General features: G+C 35.4%; 3 protein-coding genes across 3 annotated transcripts; 2 read left to right on the top strand and 1 right to left on the bottom strand.

Moving 5' to 3' along the window:
* Positions 1–1,078: 1,078 nt before the first annotated feature.
* LOC132304260 (uncharacterized) lies at positions 1,079–8,874 on the bottom strand. Its single transcript, XM_059801853.1, has 6 exons — positions 8,335–8,874; positions 7,791–7,961; positions 6,347–6,517; positions 6,080–6,259; positions 4,881–5,482; positions 1,079–2,348 (listed from the first exon to the last, which is right to left on the bottom strand). The coding sequence occupies exons 1-6, from the start codon at positions 8,713–8,715 to the stop codon at positions 1,418–1,420; spliced, it is 2,436 nt and encodes an 811-aa protein (XP_059657836.1). The 5' UTR covers positions 8,716–8,874; the 3' UTR covers positions 1,079–1,417.
* Positions 8,875–12,115: 3,241 nt separating this feature from the next.
* On the top strand, positions 12,116–15,398 carry LOC132305479 (uncharacterized). Its single transcript, XM_059803118.1, has 12 exons — positions 12,116–12,542; positions 12,945–13,094; positions 13,371–13,454; positions 13,540–13,655; positions 13,749–13,850; positions 13,956–14,069; positions 14,204–14,263; positions 14,363–14,429; positions 14,533–14,586; positions 14,721–14,795; positions 14,992–15,027; positions 15,261–15,398. Exons 1-12 carry the CDS (start codon positions 12,459–12,461, stop codon positions 15,396–15,398), a joined length of 1,080 nt encoding a protein of 359 aa, XP_059659101.1. The 5' UTR covers positions 12,116–12,458.
* A 1,555-nt stretch (positions 15,399–16,953) lies between these two features.
* Positions 16,954–17,673, top strand: LOC132302380 (probable E3 ubiquitin-protein ligase XERICO). The gene has a single exon (XM_059799214.1). It carries the CDS (start codon positions 17,047–17,049, stop codon positions 17,476–17,478), a length of 432 nt encoding a protein of 143 aa, XP_059655197.1. The 5' UTR covers positions 16,954–17,046; the 3' UTR covers positions 17,479–17,673.
* The last annotated feature ends 1,157 nt before the right edge of the window (positions 17,674–18,830 follow it).

Below are 18,830 nucleotides of genomic sequence, written 5' to 3' on the forward strand. Positions count from 1 at the left end.
TAGGAAATTAGTATTACCTAAATTTGATATTTTTACATAAACCCTTAAAATAACTTTCTTACCGTTTTTAAACTTTCTTTTTCGATTTTCTCCACCATCAACAATTTTTGATTTTTACAATGGAAGATTTGCAAGATTAATCAAACATATATTTTTATTCACAAATTCTAAAAAAAAAAAATAGTATTGCTCAAATTTGAGATTTCTACTTAAACCCTTAAAATAATTTTCTTATCCTGAAACTTTCTTTTTCGATTTTCTCTACCATCAACAATCTTTGATTGTTACAATTGAAGATTTGCAAGATTAATCAAACTTATATTTCTATTCACAAATTCTAGAAAAATTAATATTGTCCGAATTTGAGATTTCTACATAAACCCTTAAAATAATTCCAATTTCCAAAGATCTATGCTATGTGAGATTGATGAAAGGATTGACTGGTTTTGAGAGAAGAATTCAATTGTAGAAAGGAAACTGATCCCTAATAGGAAAGTTGGTTGGAAAAGCGTAATTCTAGATGTGCTTTATCCCCATTAAAAAATGCAGAACTGGAGGAAAAAAAAAAAAAAAAACAAAACAAAACAAACTCCCTCAACTTTCACGGTTTTGTAAAAAAAACTCTTTCAAACTTTTTTTTTTTTTTGACAAAACCCCCTTCTACTATTTCAAAAATATGCATATACTCCTTACCGTTTGCGGACTGTTACAATAGTGATGGAATATTTGCATTTTTGACCTGCAATCTCTATAATTCCATTCTTTATTGATCAAAACAAGCTTGTGTCAGTTTACAAGGGTTAAAATGGTAAATTAGATATATATTAATAACAATTTAATGAGTTGGAAGTAAGTTGCAACTTTCAAATAGTTGAGGGGGTTAGTCTTGAATTCTAAAGAATGAACCAATGCATGTAAGAGAAAATATTCATTTCAAACATTGCGGAAAATAGAATAAAATCATGACTCACTATACCACCATATGAAGACAAAGCCAAACAAGACCACATGTGCGGTGCTTCCATGATCCATCACCACCAACAGCAACATTTCCTCACAAGCATCAGCTAAATAAAACTTTGCCAAATTAATGTGAATATTGCATGAATTTTCTCCACAAAAAGCATGACAGCATAAATAAAATAAATATAATCTAAACAAGTATATAAAATTACATGTTATAAATTAACATAAAAACTCTTGCCAAACCTCTGGATGATACATATATGATCAAATATTGGAGAATTAAGGTGTGATCCAATATGTCATGTCTAATCATCAAAATCCCAGCTGTAACTAAGCCCCAAACTTCTCACTTTGTCCCAACAACACCCATGTGATGTTTTTGGTGATCATGAAGGGGTATGTATGTTGTTGATGTTGATGATGATGATTCAATCTAACATTCATCATATATTCAATCAACTTTCCAAGCATATATAAACAAGCAAAACTCAGATGTCCCACATGCGTTATACTCCTCTGCTGATGTAGAATTTGCCACCAGAGTCGTCGACAACGTCGATGTCAGTGATGATGATGATGGTACCAAAGCTGGGGATGGAGATATGGATGATGATGGTGATGATAGAATTGGCTTAAATATGAATAGTGCGCGCCTTAAACCAGAACTAAAGAGCCAGTCATGGACATCCCAATACACTTCTAGTCTAGCTTTATTGACATGTATGGACTCATTGCCTCTAAACTTCCATTGAAGATGCTTCACATGAATGACTAAATTCCCATCTATCTTGATCTCCATTTCTGAATCAAACCCTCCAACAGAATAGCATTCTATTGTAATGTCATGAAACCTTCCCTTTTCATGAAACTCTGCTCTTGTCAAGAACTTGTTTTTACCAAAAATGTGTTCCTTTTTCGAAACCAAGACAGGCTCAATGAGAGATGGTCTACAACCAGTTCTTCTGTAAGCATCCTTCTTTTGATCACCAGAGAGTAAGACCACCTCTTCATCACATACAATTGCGACATAATAATCCGATTGTGGCTCAATCTCGCCATTGAATTTTGCAGCCTTGAGGTCCCAAACCACATCAATGGACTTACCTTCCACAACCAAATGCTTTGTGCCTTGTTTTCGCCAGAAGAGCCATGGTTTCAGCTCGACCTTGCAGTGGCAGTGATTGTCTCCATTTGGTACTTGAATTGAGACAGTTAGTCCATGGAGTAACAAGTTCTTGTACCATGTAATGGTGATCAAACGACATTGACCAGCGATCTTTGTTCGATACACTGACATTAGTAAACTCTGGCCTGACCTTGTTATGACATTAGTAGGGTCATCAATTGGCCTCTCACGGGACGAAAAACAAGCAGGAATCCCAATTGGATCATGCATCATTTTCAGTACAAACCACAAGAATTGAATAATGGCATACAATAAATGGAGATCAAACAGAGAAAAGAAAAAAAACTAACAGAGAGGGTTAATGAATTGGATCAAGAACTTACAACAGTGTGTGTGACTGTGTGAGAGATCTTACCGGCAAGAGGATGCTGCAAGAGACTTTCTTGGTGGCATGTTATGATGAAGAAAAGAAATCCCAATTTTTGAAGTGATAATTTGAAGGCAGAGGAGGAGGAATTAATGAGGGAAGAGCAAACATATATTCAATTATTTGAAAGCCAATGTGAACTTTTGAAACTCTTTTGCCTTTTCTCTTTCTGTTTCTAACAAACTCACTTTTTCTTATCCAAGCTGGTTCTTATCAATGATTGGTTTTACCTCCACTAAATTATCTTTGTGAAAGCAAGATAAAGAAAAGGAAAAGAACCCCTTTTCATAGCTTTTGAAGCTCACATTTCTTCCACCAAAACAGAAAAAGTACATATTTCTACACAAGTATGGTATATTAGATGTATACACTACATGTATGTCTTTTGAGTTTGTTTCACTGTGTGTGTGTGTGAGAGAGAGAGAGAGAGAGGGAGAGAAAACATTTCAGGCATGAAGGCATGTGGGTGGGGAAAAGAAGACAAAGTCAAGGTAAAATGTGAGGACTTTTGGAGTTACGCATTGTGGATGTGGATTCTGAAAATTTACTAGTTTAATGAAGTTGGATTTTAGTATTTTGTTTTGGAGTTTTCCTGTGAACTATGTACTTATGCTTTGTTATAACTAGGTTAGGAGAATCTAGGATGACACATTACGGAGAATGCTGGGCATTGGAGATTGTGGTAGCAGAGATTGTTAACCAGCATGTACTATTCTGTAGTCTGAAGTTTGACAGAAGACACACAAATATATATATATAAACACACAGATGGTCATGTAGTGCAAAAAAAAAAAAAAAACAAAGGAGCTCCAGACATGATTAACAGGTCTAAATGGTAAATAGCCAATTTTCGCAAGAACTAGAATCTCTTAGTTGAACTTGGATCCCTTCCTGTTCATAGGGGATTTTGTGCCCATCTGGTATCAATGCACCGGCACAATGCCCAACACGGGACCCTAGAAGGGCTCCGTGCCCGTACATCAAAACAACGTCATTTTGATGAATCGATGGGGCACAGGACATGAGGAGATCCACTCTGCTCTCAAGTCATTTCTTCCTTGAATTTGCACTACAAGCTCCAAGTTTGTGGATTCAATTAGAAAAAGAAAAGACAATACAAAGGAAACCTTTTTCTTTTTTCTTTTTCTTTTTCTTTTTCTCCCTCTTTTTCGGTCACTATGGAAAATTGGAAGCGTGAGCTAAAGAAAGGGAAACATATATTGTTTTACATGTCAGTTACCTTTCTTTTCTATTATACCTTGATCATAAGAAAAAGCATGGGGGGTCATTGCATGAAGAAAATAATGTGTGGAAATCATTTTTCCTTTACTTTTTATTTTCTTTTCCTTTTCCTCGCTAAATCTGTGGTGTACCAAAAAAGATCTGAAGAAATTAGGAAAAATGTACATTGGTTAAATGTGTGGATCACTGAATATCTAAATCCTCACATGAAAATGTACCTGCAGAACTTAAAACTAACTCAACTGTTCTGCATAGTGACATTTATATTCCAGGACACAATTTAAAAAGATTTTACAAGTATTATACTGGGAGCTAACAAGATCTATGCTTTGAAAAAGAACAATAAAACAGTGGTTAAATATGCACAAATAATTGAACTAGGAACATAGCTGTTTTCACCTTGTTTAGAATTCATTATTATATATTCATCCAATATATTTCAAATTTCACATAAACCTTATTGTTCAATTTTACAACTTTCAAACCCTAAGGGGTTGGCCTAGTGGAAAAGGCTTGGCCCTGGAGCCTCGTTAAGTTTCAGGTCTCAAGTTTGATTCCCCTTTGATTCCCCTTAGATGAGAGCAATTCCTTGGGGTCACGACTGCGGACATAGTTTGAGTTTTACCTGATCCGTGTGGGGAGATCGCCTTGCACGAATCCCGTGGATTAGTCGGGCAAAACCCCGGACACCCCGGTTATCCAAAAAAAAAAAAATTACAAGCTTCAATTCCGAATAAAAAACCGAAAAACTTCAAAAGTTTCATTTAGCAGCTAACCTGTATCAATACACTTCTAATACAGGACTAGAAAATGCAAAATCATGGTATGAAGAATCATAACCCTCAACAATATTTAATGTGGAAGGCCATTAGTACAAGAGAGTGATGGTTTAGAGGAACATGAAAAATTCAATTGCTTGAAAGTTGATCAAAGATTAGTATTCTAATTGCCAAAAAAATAAAAACAAAAAAATCGACAGGAAAACATAAAAAAGTATGGCACATAAAGCTAGTTTTCTGTAGGGATTTCTCGATTTCAAAAGTTAGAGCTGGCCTCTGTAACTGTGACGTTCCGGATATGTACAGGAGAATATACAGTCGTCCTCAGCGGCTCTTGTTTCACTTGAATTGGTTTAGATCAATTATCATCACAGTGATGTCATCCAAACTACCCCTACTCACAGCACGGTTCACAAGCTCATTACAAGCAGCGAGAAGGCCATCGGAGGAAGGTCTCTTCTTATAGCCACTATTCGCTAGTTTCGGAGATTGACTGTTCATGTTCATCTGGTTGATCAATGAAATCCTTCGAACCTTTGATGGGGGGCTTTCATTTTCACAGGTGAAGAAGTCATTCTCATTTTCTTTCCAGCTATCAACTGATGTCTTATAGCAACTATTCCCTAGTTTCGGAGATTGATGGTTCATGCTTATCTGGTTGATCAATGAAATCCTTCGAACCTTTGATGCGGGGCTTCCATTTTCACAGGCGAAATCGTTTTCATTTTCTTTGGAGATATCAACTGATTTCTTATTGCTTGGGGAGTGACCCATCATTTTCTTTTGCTTTACCAAAGAAATCCTCCGTAACTTTGATGATGGACTTGTATATATGAGGCCAGTTTTGTCATCATTTTCTTCCCCATTGTGACCTGTAGATCCCAGTTTCTTTTCAACTAAACATGACTGCATCACCATATCAACAGCTTCTTGATTGCCAACCTAAGAAAAATCATTAATTTAAGCACTCTCAATGCCTGTAGTTACACACGTGTAGACCCACTAATAAATCAGAGAATTCCTATATCAGCAAAAGGAATCATGATCATGGGTAGGAATCACTATATCAACAGCTTCTTGATTGCCAACCTAAGAAAAATCATTAATTTAAGCAATCTCAATGCCTGTAGTTACACACGTGTAGACCCACTAATAAATCAGAGAATTCCTATATCAGCTAAAGGAATCATGATCATGGGTAGAGACTGGTAATTGCCAACTCGAGTACAAAAATACTGAATTTTTACTATTTGGAAAAGTAATGAGAATTGGCTGAACTTGCCAGCTGTGGAAGTTAAAATCAAAATCAGCTAAAGGAAGCGGCTTGATCAACGAGCAAAAGAAAAATAAGGCATATGAAACACATTTCTCTAAAATAAGACAATCTGTCTGAGCAAAAGCATGTATAAAGCACACAAAAACTCATGGGAGCATGAGGACAGAACATCACAACTGGCAAAAAGGATTGTTGATATGGAATCTAGATCTAGCATGGCTTGCTTTAAATAAAATTGCAATAGATACTATCTTCTTTCTCACCTTTTCCCACAGTCCATCAGAAGCTAAAACAAGATATTCCATGTCCTGAGTCAAAAATAGGGTACGTAAATCAGGTTCTGCCGGTACCCAGTCCTTCAAATGAGCGTCTCCAATGCTTCTAGAAACAGAGAGTATCCCATGAACTCTCCAAGCTCCCCGGTGAAGCTCCACATATCCCCCCTACGTCACAAGATCGAAAAGAGACCATCAAAATCAAAAACAGCTTCTACTTATTTCTAATATGCTTTGCTGTTCTAGAAAAAATACCTTATCCTCAATTCTTTTCCTTTCATCCTCCTGCCCTGCTCTATGATCTTTTGTAAGGGCTTCAGCCACCCCACTTCTAGAGAGAACTGCTCTGCAATCTCCCAAGTTTGAAATAACAATTTCCTTCCCCTCAATCAAGGCTGTGACACAGCAAGTACCACTACCTAAACCCTGCAATTATCATCAATTAGCACTAGATAGATGCAAATGCATGCTGTCCTTGCAACATCTCATTGAATTTATAAACATAGATTAACACAATATGAAAAGATAACGATAACATTATACTGCCTGCCTTGCCTCGCCAAACAAGACTTTGGCTCGCTACAAAACAATGATACTGGATGTTCTTAATTCATCCCTGGTGTTCTTTCTTGACTGACATTTCAGATTTTAAGTTCCAGTCAGCAAGAGCCATATCTTGGAATACCAAAAAGTCAACAGTAAATGTATAAGCATTCTACTTAAATCATGCTAGCAGCTACTGCTACTTGTACCATAAAACCTATTATGAACAAACAGATAATGTGTTACTGAAATCCCAAGTAAATTTGAACTATTTATCAACTTTATAACATATTAGCATCTATAGCGATACTAATGTTAAACAGAAATTTCTCTAAATAGAGAGGGTGTAACTTAATTATTTTTGTCATCTAGGATGCCCCATGTTTGATCAGTTCCACTGCTTTTGGCCAGTTCCACCATGAATGGGTAAAGCACATGCACCAAATGTAATTATCAGGTGAAGATGAGATTCTAACCTAGAACCAACCAAATACTCCAAAGACTTGCCGTACCCACAAAGTTTGAAGATGTCAACTTTATAACATATTAGCATCTATAGCGATACTAATGTTAAACAGAAATTTCTCTAAATAGAGAGGGTGTAACTTAATTATTTTTGTAATCTAGGATACCCCATGTTTGGCCAGTTCCACCGCGTTTGGCCAGTTCCACCATGAATGGGTAAAGCACATGCACCAAGTGTAATTATCAGGTGAAGATGAGATTCTAACCTAGAACCAACCAAATACTCCAAAGACTTGCCGTACCCACAAAGTTTGAAGATGTCATAATGCTGCATCATCATACTTTCTTTGTAGACAACATTTCCCATGCTACAATTACTGCAGCTTTTGTGGACCAAGAACCGATAAAAAAAAAATAAAAAAAAATACATCCAAGACTCGAACAATAACCAATTCCTTGTAACCTTCAACAGACTGGTCATACAAACCAGTACTCACAATATGAAACCAAATTTAAAAAACAAAACATTTAATATATACTATAAACTAAGCAACTCCCCGAGAATATTTTGGCCTGCCATTAATATAAACAAAGTATAGTTCTTTCTTTTGTTCTGACTTGACCAAAAGCACATAATCAACATATAAAAAGCATGAGCTTCTGGAAGTAGAAATACTGCAAGTGCCATTACCTGTTTCAAGAACTCCTGGTCTGTTTTTAGATACCCAGCCTTAACCAATTCCTCCTTCGCTGAATCCCTAGTAGAATTCTCCAACATTTCAAATATATTCGCGTGCAAAGTCTCCGCTGCAAAATCTGCAGCTTTCCGACCTCCATGTCCATCATAAACCCCAAAAAATCCCTACATTTCACCAACCCAAATTATGCTAATAACCCATTTATCAGGAAACCAAAAAAAAAAAAAAAAAACCCAATTTAACAGCAAAAACAAAGTATTAACACCCAAAAGTTCTTCACAAACTTCACACAAACACACATACAAAAACACATAAATGTATGATATTAAAACCAAATAAACCCCAATTTAACAGCAAAAACAAAGTATTACCACCCTAAAGCTCTTCACAAACTTCACACAAACACATACAAAAACACATATATATGTATGATATGGAAACCAAATAAACCCCAATTTAACAGCAAAAACAAAGTAATAACACCCAAAAGCTCTTAAAAAACTTCAAAAATGAAAAAAACACATATATGTATAATACCTTATTGCCATGTGAGCAAGATATAATCTTGTAGGTATCTTCCATGAACTTTTTCTTCCCTTTAACGGAGAGAACCCCAACTCCAGACCCACCGAAAGAGACGGTGTCGTGGCGGTGAGTACTGTCTCGAAATGCGAGCTCTGTTTCGGTACGAATCTCGCGCAGGACGTTCGGTATCTCAATTCCGGGCGGTCTCTTTCGCTTCAAAGAACAGGAAACAGAGGGAACGATTTTAGGCCCCGTTTGATTCCCTGAAAAATCCGAACACGACGAAGTCGAGGGCTTGATTGGGTTGTTGTTATTATCGATTGATCTTGAAATGATTGCAGACATTGTGTGATTGGTGGTGATTGTGGTGCGAGTGAGTGAAATGGTTTGCATTTAGAGAGAGAAGGAGAGTTTTAGAGAGAGAAAGGAGGGGTTGGGGTCGGTCTAACGGCTAGAAAATTGGTAGTAGATGGAAGGTGAGGTGAGAGAGTAGGCATATTTAGAATGGGGGGTGAGTCAAAAGGAGGATTGCAGGGCAGTTAGGGTTTGTGGGGGAGTCAAGGATGAGAGCCGTTAGGGTTAATTGGTCAAAGTTTGAAGATTGCAAAGGTGGAGGGAAAGTTTACAAAAATAACAAAAGAGGGGTCGCAAAATACAAAATTACAGTCTTGGCAGCTTCCAATTCCTTGACAAATAGTAAGAATTAGGTAAACTCCACCAACTTCCTCTAAATTTTGGGCTTTGTATATGAGTGTATCGTTCAACTCTGATTAATAATGTCCTTGTAGTATAATAATATTTATATTACATCATATATAAGGAAATAAAGAAAGGATAAAATTGTCATTTCACAAAATTTAGTCAATACTCCGTACTATCAAAAAATAAAATGTTAATGTCATTGAGCATACATACTAAATTTCTCTCACCAAAGTCCAGATAATAAATGCTACACATTATATCTAAACATACATTTAACTCTCGTTCAATTATCATATATTCAAAATTAAATAGTTTACATATTTTCTAAAAATTCATATAATTTGAGGAGTTGTTGCTTGCAATTTTTTTTTTCCTTCTTATTATTATTATTATTATTAGTATTTCTTAGAGCATGTGTATCACGCAATTAAGAGTGCAATTCGAAAGCGAAAGCTTAAGGATTATCTTTTGAATTTTTATCAACGCCGCTATATTCGTGAAAGTTTTTTCCTTCTCATTTTGTTTATCTTTTTTTAAGTAAGCTATATTTATCAACAAAGAAAAACAATTTTAGAATAAAAGGGGTATTCCCCCAAAATCGCCCACAAAATATGGTTGTTCTTGGGGTTTCAGATTAAGCAAGCTTGCAGTGAACACCGACCATAATGTATTTATAATTGAATAATATAACATTTCTTTCCCTCCAAATAAAGTAGAATTACCAAACCATCCAAACAAAGCTTTTATATTCATTTAATTCCAAGAAAGTAGCTACCAGTTCAGTCCATGAAGTGGTCAGAGAATTCATAACAATATTGTACTGCTGGTCTAACACTTTTCACACATTCAACTAGACTTATGAGTCCTCCATTTGAAGTTTTATTCTTTTACTTATTCAATTCATCCTCATCTTTGCTTCCTTTTATTTTTTTCTTTTCACATTAATGGAGTCGAGTGTATTGGTCATGACAAAAATTTTAAATTGATTAATAAATTAATTAATGCAACCTTCTTTCTTTATTCGGATTAAAATGGAAGACTCTAAAAACATAAAGTATTAAAAATGATGTAATTTTAATGTAGAGTAAAATCATAATATCCTCTTATACTATTCCAAATAATTATATAACTTCCTATAATATCAAATAAATCTGGTACTAATTTCCTGTAATATCAAATAACTCTTGTGCTATTTCAAATAATCATATAATTTCCTGTGGTATACCAAAAGTGATTATTTTATCCCAATGATATGTTTTTTAGATTGTGAAATGACAAAATTGACCCTATACTTTTAATTTTAATTTTAAAACTGAAAGGGTAGTACATGGCTATTTTTGTCATATGGAGAGTAAACATATTTATATATAAAAAAAAAAAAAGAAAAAAGAAAAAAAAGAAAAGAATAAGCATGTTAGTACAAAGAAGTTATGTCCAAAATTCTAAAATTTTAATATTTAAATCATCTAATACGCTCCATTGCGTTAATTATTTGGTACAATAATTGTCACCTACCAAAAATATATGCAAACACAAACATATGAACTATTAATTAATATTAATTAATATTGCCGTAATAATCCAGCAAATGTTTTCACAAAAAGAAGCAAAATATTAATATCATCACAGTTCATTTTGGAAACTGAAATAAGCCGTTGCTTCACAAAAAGTAGCAAAATATTAATATCAATCACGGTTTCAAAAAAATAAAAATAAAAAAGTTTTTGCAAATTAAAACACATCTCTCTCTCTCTCTCTCTCTCAAATCTAAAAAGCACACTTTGCCTAGATATCAGGAGAAAATCAGACATTCCATTCTAAAAGGTATACTTATTTTTACAGTTCGCTATATATTTTGCTGTTATACTTTCCTTGTCGCAGTACTTCTCCACTTGATTCTAGGTGCGTTTTCTCTCTCTAAATATATTCTGATATATATAAATATATATATATATATGCACATAAATAGGTATACATCAGTTTGTCTATTTGCATCACCAGTCTATGTCAGTTTTAATGAATTCCAATGAATACATTTGAAAAGTAGTCTATAATTAAGCTTGTTTGTTTTTTTGAACTCAATTTATGTTTATGTAGATGTTTGTAGAAGTTCTATACTCTTATCTTTGGATGTAAGTACACAAATTGATTTTTGTTGATTACAATACTAGAAATTTGGGGTGCTATGGTGTATCAAATTGAGGAAATTGAATTGGGCTTGCTTTAGTTTGAGCTCTGTATATACTAAATTATTAAAGGAGTCCATGTTATATATATATATATATATATATATATATATATATATATATATTATCTTGACAAATTAGGGGGAGGGGGAACACTAGCACACCCACTTGGGGAGTTAGGCGCTCTACCAACTAGGTCACTGGACGATTCCCGTTGGAGTCCATGGTTGGTTGCTGGAGTCAATTGTGAAGGATTGGAAACACGTGATTTGATTGTCTTGAATTGCTTTTATTCAGTTTAAGAGTTACTACTTGTTTGGTTCAAAGTGGAAATTTTTTTTTGTGGGTGCTTGATTTTAGTTCTCTCGTCGGGTTTTTCTACAGGAATTAGAAGGGGGATTCTAGGAATTTGGATGTTATTGTGGGGAGAGAGTCTAAAACCTTTAGAGTAAATATCACTGTGAAGGAAATAGAAGGCATGATTGAATGAGTAAGCACCCTCTTCAGGTAAATTGTGTCGTATGATCTTATGAAAAAATTCTGCATTTCGTATCGTGGTTGCAACTTTGCATTGTGACTATCGATGGGCATTAGCCCAAATGGTATGATCTCTCAAGCGTTCAAGCCTTTGTAGAGGCATGTGTGCGCGTTTGCTTGAACTTTCAGGGAGAAAAAAAATGCATTGTGACTTGTGGGGTCATCTAAAAATTTATCAGATAATCAACTCAGAAAGATTTATTTCTCTATTTACATGATTTGTGGGTGAATCTCTATCATTTAAAAATAATAATCTAATATTTGTACTGTGAATTTCTATCTCTGATTAAATTCTTTTATTTGGTTTCAAAGTAGTCTTCTATGACAATATCTTTGTTTACACTAATTTCTGGTAGCTTCAGGCCCCATCTTCCTTCAACAGTTCAATTTTTTTTGTGCTAACAACTTATTGAAAGACATATCAGCTCTCCTTGTTTGTGTTCCGATTTCTTTTGTTTTCGTTTTGTTTATTTATTTTTTTTCTTCTGGAAATTCAAGCAATCCGGGCTTCTTTTGTTGTGAATGCAGAATTAGAAGATTTTAAATCAAATGGGAAAACTCGAACGCAGGTCTGGAACTTCCAATGACTTTTATGCATGAATGAACTGACATTAGTTTTGTAACTTTTGTTACATGTAGCAGATTTTTATTTTTATTTTTAATTACCCTATTGTTGGATGCAGTGCAATTGTTAGAAAACCAGTTAAGACTATGAGACTTATTGTAACTGCTATTGCTGGACTTGTTTTTGGCTTCTTGATAGGATTATCATTTCCGACACTTCCCTTAACAAAGGTACACACCATCCATGGTTTTGTTCCAGCTTGTTCGGTTTTGTTGGTTGTCTTTTAGATCATGTGTTGACACTTCTTTTGTTTTGTCTGAATTTTGTAGCTGATTCTCCACTCCTGTCTTCCTTCTTCCATTGATCATTCATACATTGACGAGAAAATTTCTGCTCTCCCAATCCAAACATTTCAACATGCCGAGTACAGTTCAATCCAGGATAAAAACTCGAATGGTCTGTCGAAGGTAAACCTCGTTTAATTGATCTTAGTATGAGCAGAAAGTCCTGAGTGCAGTTTTACAATTGTTCAGATTTTATTTTATTTTATTTTTTCGAATTCTATGGCCTCTAGAAAACAAGTTTTGTGCAACCATGTAATTCTTTTTCCTTATGATTCTTGTCGTGCTAAGAAAGTGTCTTTATACTCCCTCGTTTCCCTTTTGATTTTGATGCAGATTTCGGTCCCATTAAATCCACGAGCCGAGGAAAGACTACCTCCAGGCATTGTTGCATCCGAGTCGGATTTCTACACCCGCAGGTTGTGGGGTAATCCCTCCGAGGTAACTGCACCTTTACTAAGGAATCGACTGATTTGCTGACAAAATATATATGATTAATGCAATATGACAGCTCTAGCAACTCTTTTTCCTTGTAACATATGAAAGGGTGAAGTTTTCAAACAATACACGGGTTACTAGAAATACAATGTTGTATTGTTTGAGATTGCATAGGATCAACATATACAATTTCCATTTTTTTATGTTTCTTTTGGTAGCTGTCACTAATTTGGACAATGCTATGGTCTCTTTAATGTTTGATCAAGTTTGCATTCACAGGACCTAACTATCAGACCGAAGTATCTTGCAACCTTTACTGTTAGTTATGATCAGAAACATAATGTTGATGCAGCTGTCAAAAAGGTCTCTTCCCTCTCTCCCTCGTTCCCTATATATATATATATATGTATATATATATATCTTCCAATGTTTTTTGTTTCTCCTTCAGTTTTCAGAGAACTTTACAATCCTTTTGTTCCATTATGATGGACGAACAACTGAATGGGACGAGTTTGAGTGGTCGAAGAGAGCCATTCATGTCAGTGTTCAAAAGCAAGCGAAATGGTAAGGAATCTATCATCGAAAAAATATAGTTTCTAGTTATTCTCTAGTGATTGTAATGCTTATACCTTAAAAGTCCTTGCAATATTATCCAAGGTGGTATGCAAAACGGTTTCTGCATCCGGATATTGTGGCGCCATATGACTACATCTTTATATGGGATGAAGACTTGGGGGTTGAGAATTTTAATGCCGAAGAGTGAGTGTTTAAGAGCAAAGACTTATGTTTATTGACACTTTTGAATCAATTGACCGAAAACTTAAAGGAACATAATCATGTCCTTTTTTTTTCCCCCGATTCCAGGTACATAAAAGTTGTGAGGAAGCACGGGTTGGACATTTCACAGCCTGGTTTGGAAGCTGACGATTCGATAGTGTGGAAGTTGACAGAGAGACAAGCTGATCAAGAAGTTCACAAGTAAAAAATTTAGAACTTTTGGACCAAACACCAAATGTAAACCTTAATTATTTTGCGTTCTTTCATATACATTTATCAACTAAAATAACGACATTTCCCGTTGCTTTTGTATTTGTTTTGCATCTTCTAAACAGAGAAGCAAAAGAGATACTACCAGGCTGGTGCACTGATCCGCATTTACCTCCGTGTGCAGCGTATGAAATACTTATATTATTGCTCGCTAAAACTAAAATCTTCTCCAATGCACTTATAACGGAGTCTGATAAGTCCTACTCTGTCTTTTCCGATGTCAGATTTGTTGAGATCATGGCTCCCGTGTTTTCTCGTGATGCGTGGCGCTGTTTCTGGCATCTGATTCAGGTAAGGATCACAATTATTGTTATTTTTGTTCATTCCTAGAATTTTTTTTTCTTTTTTTTTATTTTTTGAATAATTACTTCCTCTTAATGTCTGGGGATTGTAGAATGACTTGGTCCATGGATGGGGTCTTGACTTCGTCGTTCGAAAATGTGTCGAGGTCAGTGACCCTCTTCCCCTTTTTGAAAGTTCTAGCTGTTTTTCTTCTCTGGTTATGTACCTGTTATGTAGTCTGATAATGCTACAAAATCTAAGTCACTGATGAGTATTTATATAATTTCCTCTTGAAACTAGCCTGATTATGAGAAAATTGGAGTTGTAGATGCTCAGTGGGTTGTTCATCAAAACATTCCTACACTCGGGAACCAGGTATTAGAAAGCATTTCTAGCATTAACTTCTCACTCTTTTTTACTTGTTATGTCACACATATGAATATGTACTTGTATTTATGTATGTTCAAATCATTTCAAACGTGGTCTATAAACGGATGTGTGTGTATGTATGTGTATACATATATCCCTATACATAAACTAGAATATTGAACAACATTTTCGCATTTGGAAGGGGGAAGAAGAGAATGGACAAGAATTCAGGGAAGGGGTATGCAATGCCATCATCAATATTATTTTCATTTTGTGTATTATTTATTTGATGGACAATGCTATTCAGGCCTAATAGTTTAGCCGATAATCCTAACAGAGGGATTTATATCCCTTTCCGAGAATCCTAAACGAGAGACTGGTTAGGATTCTCGGCCAAACTATTAAGTCTGAGAATCATTATCCTTATTGGATTGATGATAACATTCTTTTCTCTCGCATACAATATGACAGGAGAGGCAGAGGAGTGACCTAGAGTGGGCAATTTTTATTCATCGATTGGAAAATGCCGAAGAGGAATATTACAAGGCAATGGGAATAACTCTACCAAATTCTACAGCTGATTTGGGGACGATTGAGAGCGGAAGCTGACTCAATACACTCACCATCATTCTGTGCTTAGGGGTTTTAGGGTAGTTTTAAATATTCAAATATTGAACTTAGAGTGATGGCGAGTGTATTGTCCATCAATTAGAACACCTCTCAGATTCTGCTCAGAATGACTTATAAGTTTCATTTGATTGTCCAAAACTGAACTTGGGGGCTGTTTGGAAAGTTTATAATCAGGTTACCTAACAACAAACACAATAAAGGCCATTATCAAATGTCTCCCTCAATGTTGAATGTTTGGAGGGAAAGTTTGAAGCAGACATAATATGCGGTACTATTTTTGCACAAAGTGATTGACATCATATTCGAATTTACATCTTTGTGTTTCAAATCATACTTCACCAACATCAATCCACAAACAAAATCCATCTGTATGTTAATTTATTCGAATCTAAGTGCGGAATTGCACCTAAATGGTAGCAATAATTTTGTATTTATTGACTATACGGTGCATTTGTGATTGAATCGCATCAAGTATCAATAAGAATTACCAGTGAATAGAAAAATATCGTTCCTACTAAAAGAGTAGTCTCACCGAAATTCAAGCTATGTTAAGTACCCAACTAGGGACTTGGATTCAGTCTAATTCACTGTAGAGGCAGTTGGTCCAGTCCAGATTTTCATGACCACCGTTTTGTCATGTCGCCCTCCATGATTAAGTTAACAAACCCAAGTAGCAGTAACATTTTAGCCAAAAATTGAAAATTTTCACCGATGATGGAAATGGTTAGACATGGGCTTGCCGGCAGCGAGAGCCCTTGGGTGGAGGAGGATTGACCCATATAAATATTACTTGCCTTTATGCAGTTATGGGTTGTGGGTTAAGAACCACCGTAAATGGCGGTGGAGTGCTAGTTGGGTGGAAGTGGATTTGGGTGTATTTTTGTTTTTGGGTTTGATGATCTGATAGTCCAAACATAAGAAATGATTACAAATTTGGCAAAAAAATGTTTGGAACAAAGTGTTTCATTAATGGCAGGATAGATTTGGTGTTGGTTTTGGGGGGAAACTATCCCGCCTCAGAGAGAAACTGTAGGGTTCCTTTCGCGTCAGATTGCCCCCAACTCTTAGATCAAAGAAACAAATCCAAGCATAAATCATGATTTAGAAGGGACTATGCGGCAAAATGGTGACCAAAAAAAAATAAACTGGACCAACAGTCTCTATAATGAACTGAACTGAATCCAAGTCACCCAACTAGGCATCGGTAGCCTGCTGCTCATTCAAGAAACTTCGGAGAAACTGAAAGGTTACAGCATTGCCATGAGGCACAATGTGATTGGTCATACCAAAGCTCAATGGACATGTGCCGGCCATGCAAAAATTGCCCTTTATATTCCATTTTAAAAAGCCCCCAAATCACTCAAACCTTAGTACAATCACTATCTCACAAAATACGCCTTACACGTGTTGCCACGTGTATACACCAATCCGAGGTTAGATTCCAAACCATGGTTAACAGATTCGTGGTTAGGATGAACCCACCCATATTTATCACCAATTCAAGTTGCTGAATCTTTGTGCTATTCTACATTTGGAAGCAAATTGCTTGGCTTCTTAATTTGTTCTCTGTTTCAGCTAAATTTAACAGGTACATATACACTTTGTGGGTTGTTTGGAAACAGAGGAGATGGGGCTCTCAAACTTTCCTAATCCAGCTGAGGGACTACTTTATGCGCTTGTGGGGAACACTTTTTTAACAGTGACTCTATTGAAGAACCTGGTGAGATCTGTGCTTCAAGTGACATGGATTACTTCAAATTCAGAGCAAAACCCATCAATTGATCAATGCTATCCAACAATTTCTGAGAATGCAAGAGCAAGAAGAGTATTGATAACCCGGTACGGATCTTTATGCAAGAACAGGTCTACACTAGCCAGGGCAACAAACAGTGGCAATACAGGTTCCTCAATGGAGTGTTGTGTGTGTTTGTGTAGGTTTGAGGCTGATGAGGTGGTGAGTGAGCTGGCTTGCAAGCATTTCTTCCACAAGGGGTGTTTGGATAAGTGGTTTGATAACCACCACCATAGTACTTGTCCTCTTTGTAGATCAATCCTCTGATTGGTTTTTGTGTTGTGATGGTTTTGAAGGAATTGTACTTTCCCTTTTGTGTTGTGATGGTTTTGTCCTTTCCGTTTTTTTCCAATTCATGTTATTTAAGCAAAATTAGACACGGAAGTGTGACAATTTCATGGTTTGCTTAATGTTTGTGTGAACAAGTTGAAAGATAATAAATTTATAAAATAAAGAATTAATAAAGGGTTGAAGCACATTAACATGTATTCAATTGTATGTTGTACGTAATTGTATAAGCCACGTGTTTGCATTAAATATCATGTAATTCATTAAAATAATATAATCTCTCAGATTTAAATTACCTTAAAGTCTTTAACACACGTTTCTAATCGTTAAATGTTATTTTTAAGATACTTGGAGAAAAAAAACTTTCGAATCAAATGATCATTTCGATCTCTCTGAGGATCCATTTCCATCTTTCCATTACACTGAAGACAGTCCTTTACTTATGGACGGAGCTTTTAATGGGCTAACATGGGTTATAAACCAGGTCCAATTTTTTAAAAAAATTAGTACTATTATTCTTATCAGCCTAGTCCATATATAATCAATTTTTAGTAGTACCCTTTTTCTCCGATTCAGCCCAATCTATAGTACTACTCTTCCTTTTCCTATCAGTCCAATCCATATGGGATATGCATGTAATCCATTTTTACTTCTTTTCAGCCATTTCCTCTCAACACGCGGTGGTATTTTCCTTCATAAGGTCTGGCGTGTTTGGGGGTCGAGCAAGAAAATTGCAGAAACTTGAGAGGGGGTCTAATTTCTCATCTTTTTGAATAAATATAAATAAAAAATCAATGAACAAAATACATAAATCATGAAACTCTATTTACAGGTGATTTTTAATTTTTATCTCCTGAAAATTTTGATATGATATATGAGAACATCATCATTTTTTTTTTTGTTTATTTTTAAATATATATAACATATCTTTATCGTAAGAATTATTGTGTTCATCTTGAATTTTTTTTTTATTATCCTTAGCCCCCTTTACTCTACAATTCTGGCTTCCTGCCTTTACTCTGACATGGGACAGTTCAATTGTAACCTAAAAGAATTTCATGAGTTAGTGATATGAAATGTGTGGCTTTCATGTAGATGGGGGGATCATGTTTGTCACATCAACACTAGTTGTAGCTGATTTGTGATTCTTGAACAAGCCTAGAATCTGCAAAAATGTGTGTGTAACTGCGTGAATTGTATGATCAGACGTGGAATCATATATATTTGCATGACCTAAAAATGGAAGCTTTCTCAAACATCAAAATCTGATCCCACATATAAAGTAGTTACCTTCCTAAAGAGGGTGTTGAGAAGGAAAGACTAAAAGATGG

This window comes from Cornus florida, unplaced genomic scaffold (assembly GCF_030987335.1).
Source record: "Cornus florida cultivar Cherokee Brave unplaced genomic scaffold, ASM3098733v1 CherokeeBrave_3.0.0_Hap2_Chr04, whole genome shotgun sequence".
NCBI lineage: Eukaryota > Viridiplantae > Streptophyta > Magnoliopsida > Cornales > Cornaceae > Cornus > Cornus florida.

Coding starts and splice junctions, on each gene's coding strand:
- LOC132302380 (XM_059799214.1), top strand. CDS start 17,047: ATGGGGCTCTCAAACTTTCCTAATCCAGCTGAGGGACTACTTTATGCG.
- LOC132305479 (XM_059803118.1), top strand. CDS start 12,459: ATGAGACTTATTGTAACTGCTATTGCTGGACTTGTTTTTGGCTTCTTG. Junction 12,543..12,944: donor CGACACTTCCCTTAACAAAG/GTACACACCATC, acceptor TGTCGTGCTAAG/AAAGTGTCTTTATACTCCCT. Junction 14,264..14,362: donor CATTTACCTCCGTGTGCAGC/GTATGAAATACT, acceptor TTCCGATGTCAG/ATTTGTTGAGATCATGGCTC.
- LOC132304260 (XM_059801853.1), bottom strand. CDS start 8,715: ATGCAAACCATTTCACTCACTCGCACCACAATCACCACCAATCACACA. Junction 6,260..6,346: donor GGAAAAGAATTGAGGATAAG/GTATTTTTTCTA, acceptor CTTGTGACGTAG/GGGGGATATGTGGAGCTTCA. Junction 5,483..6,079: donor CTGATGGACTGTGGGAAAAG/GTGAGAAAGAAG, acceptor GATTTTTCTTAG/GTTGGCAATCAAGAAGCTGT.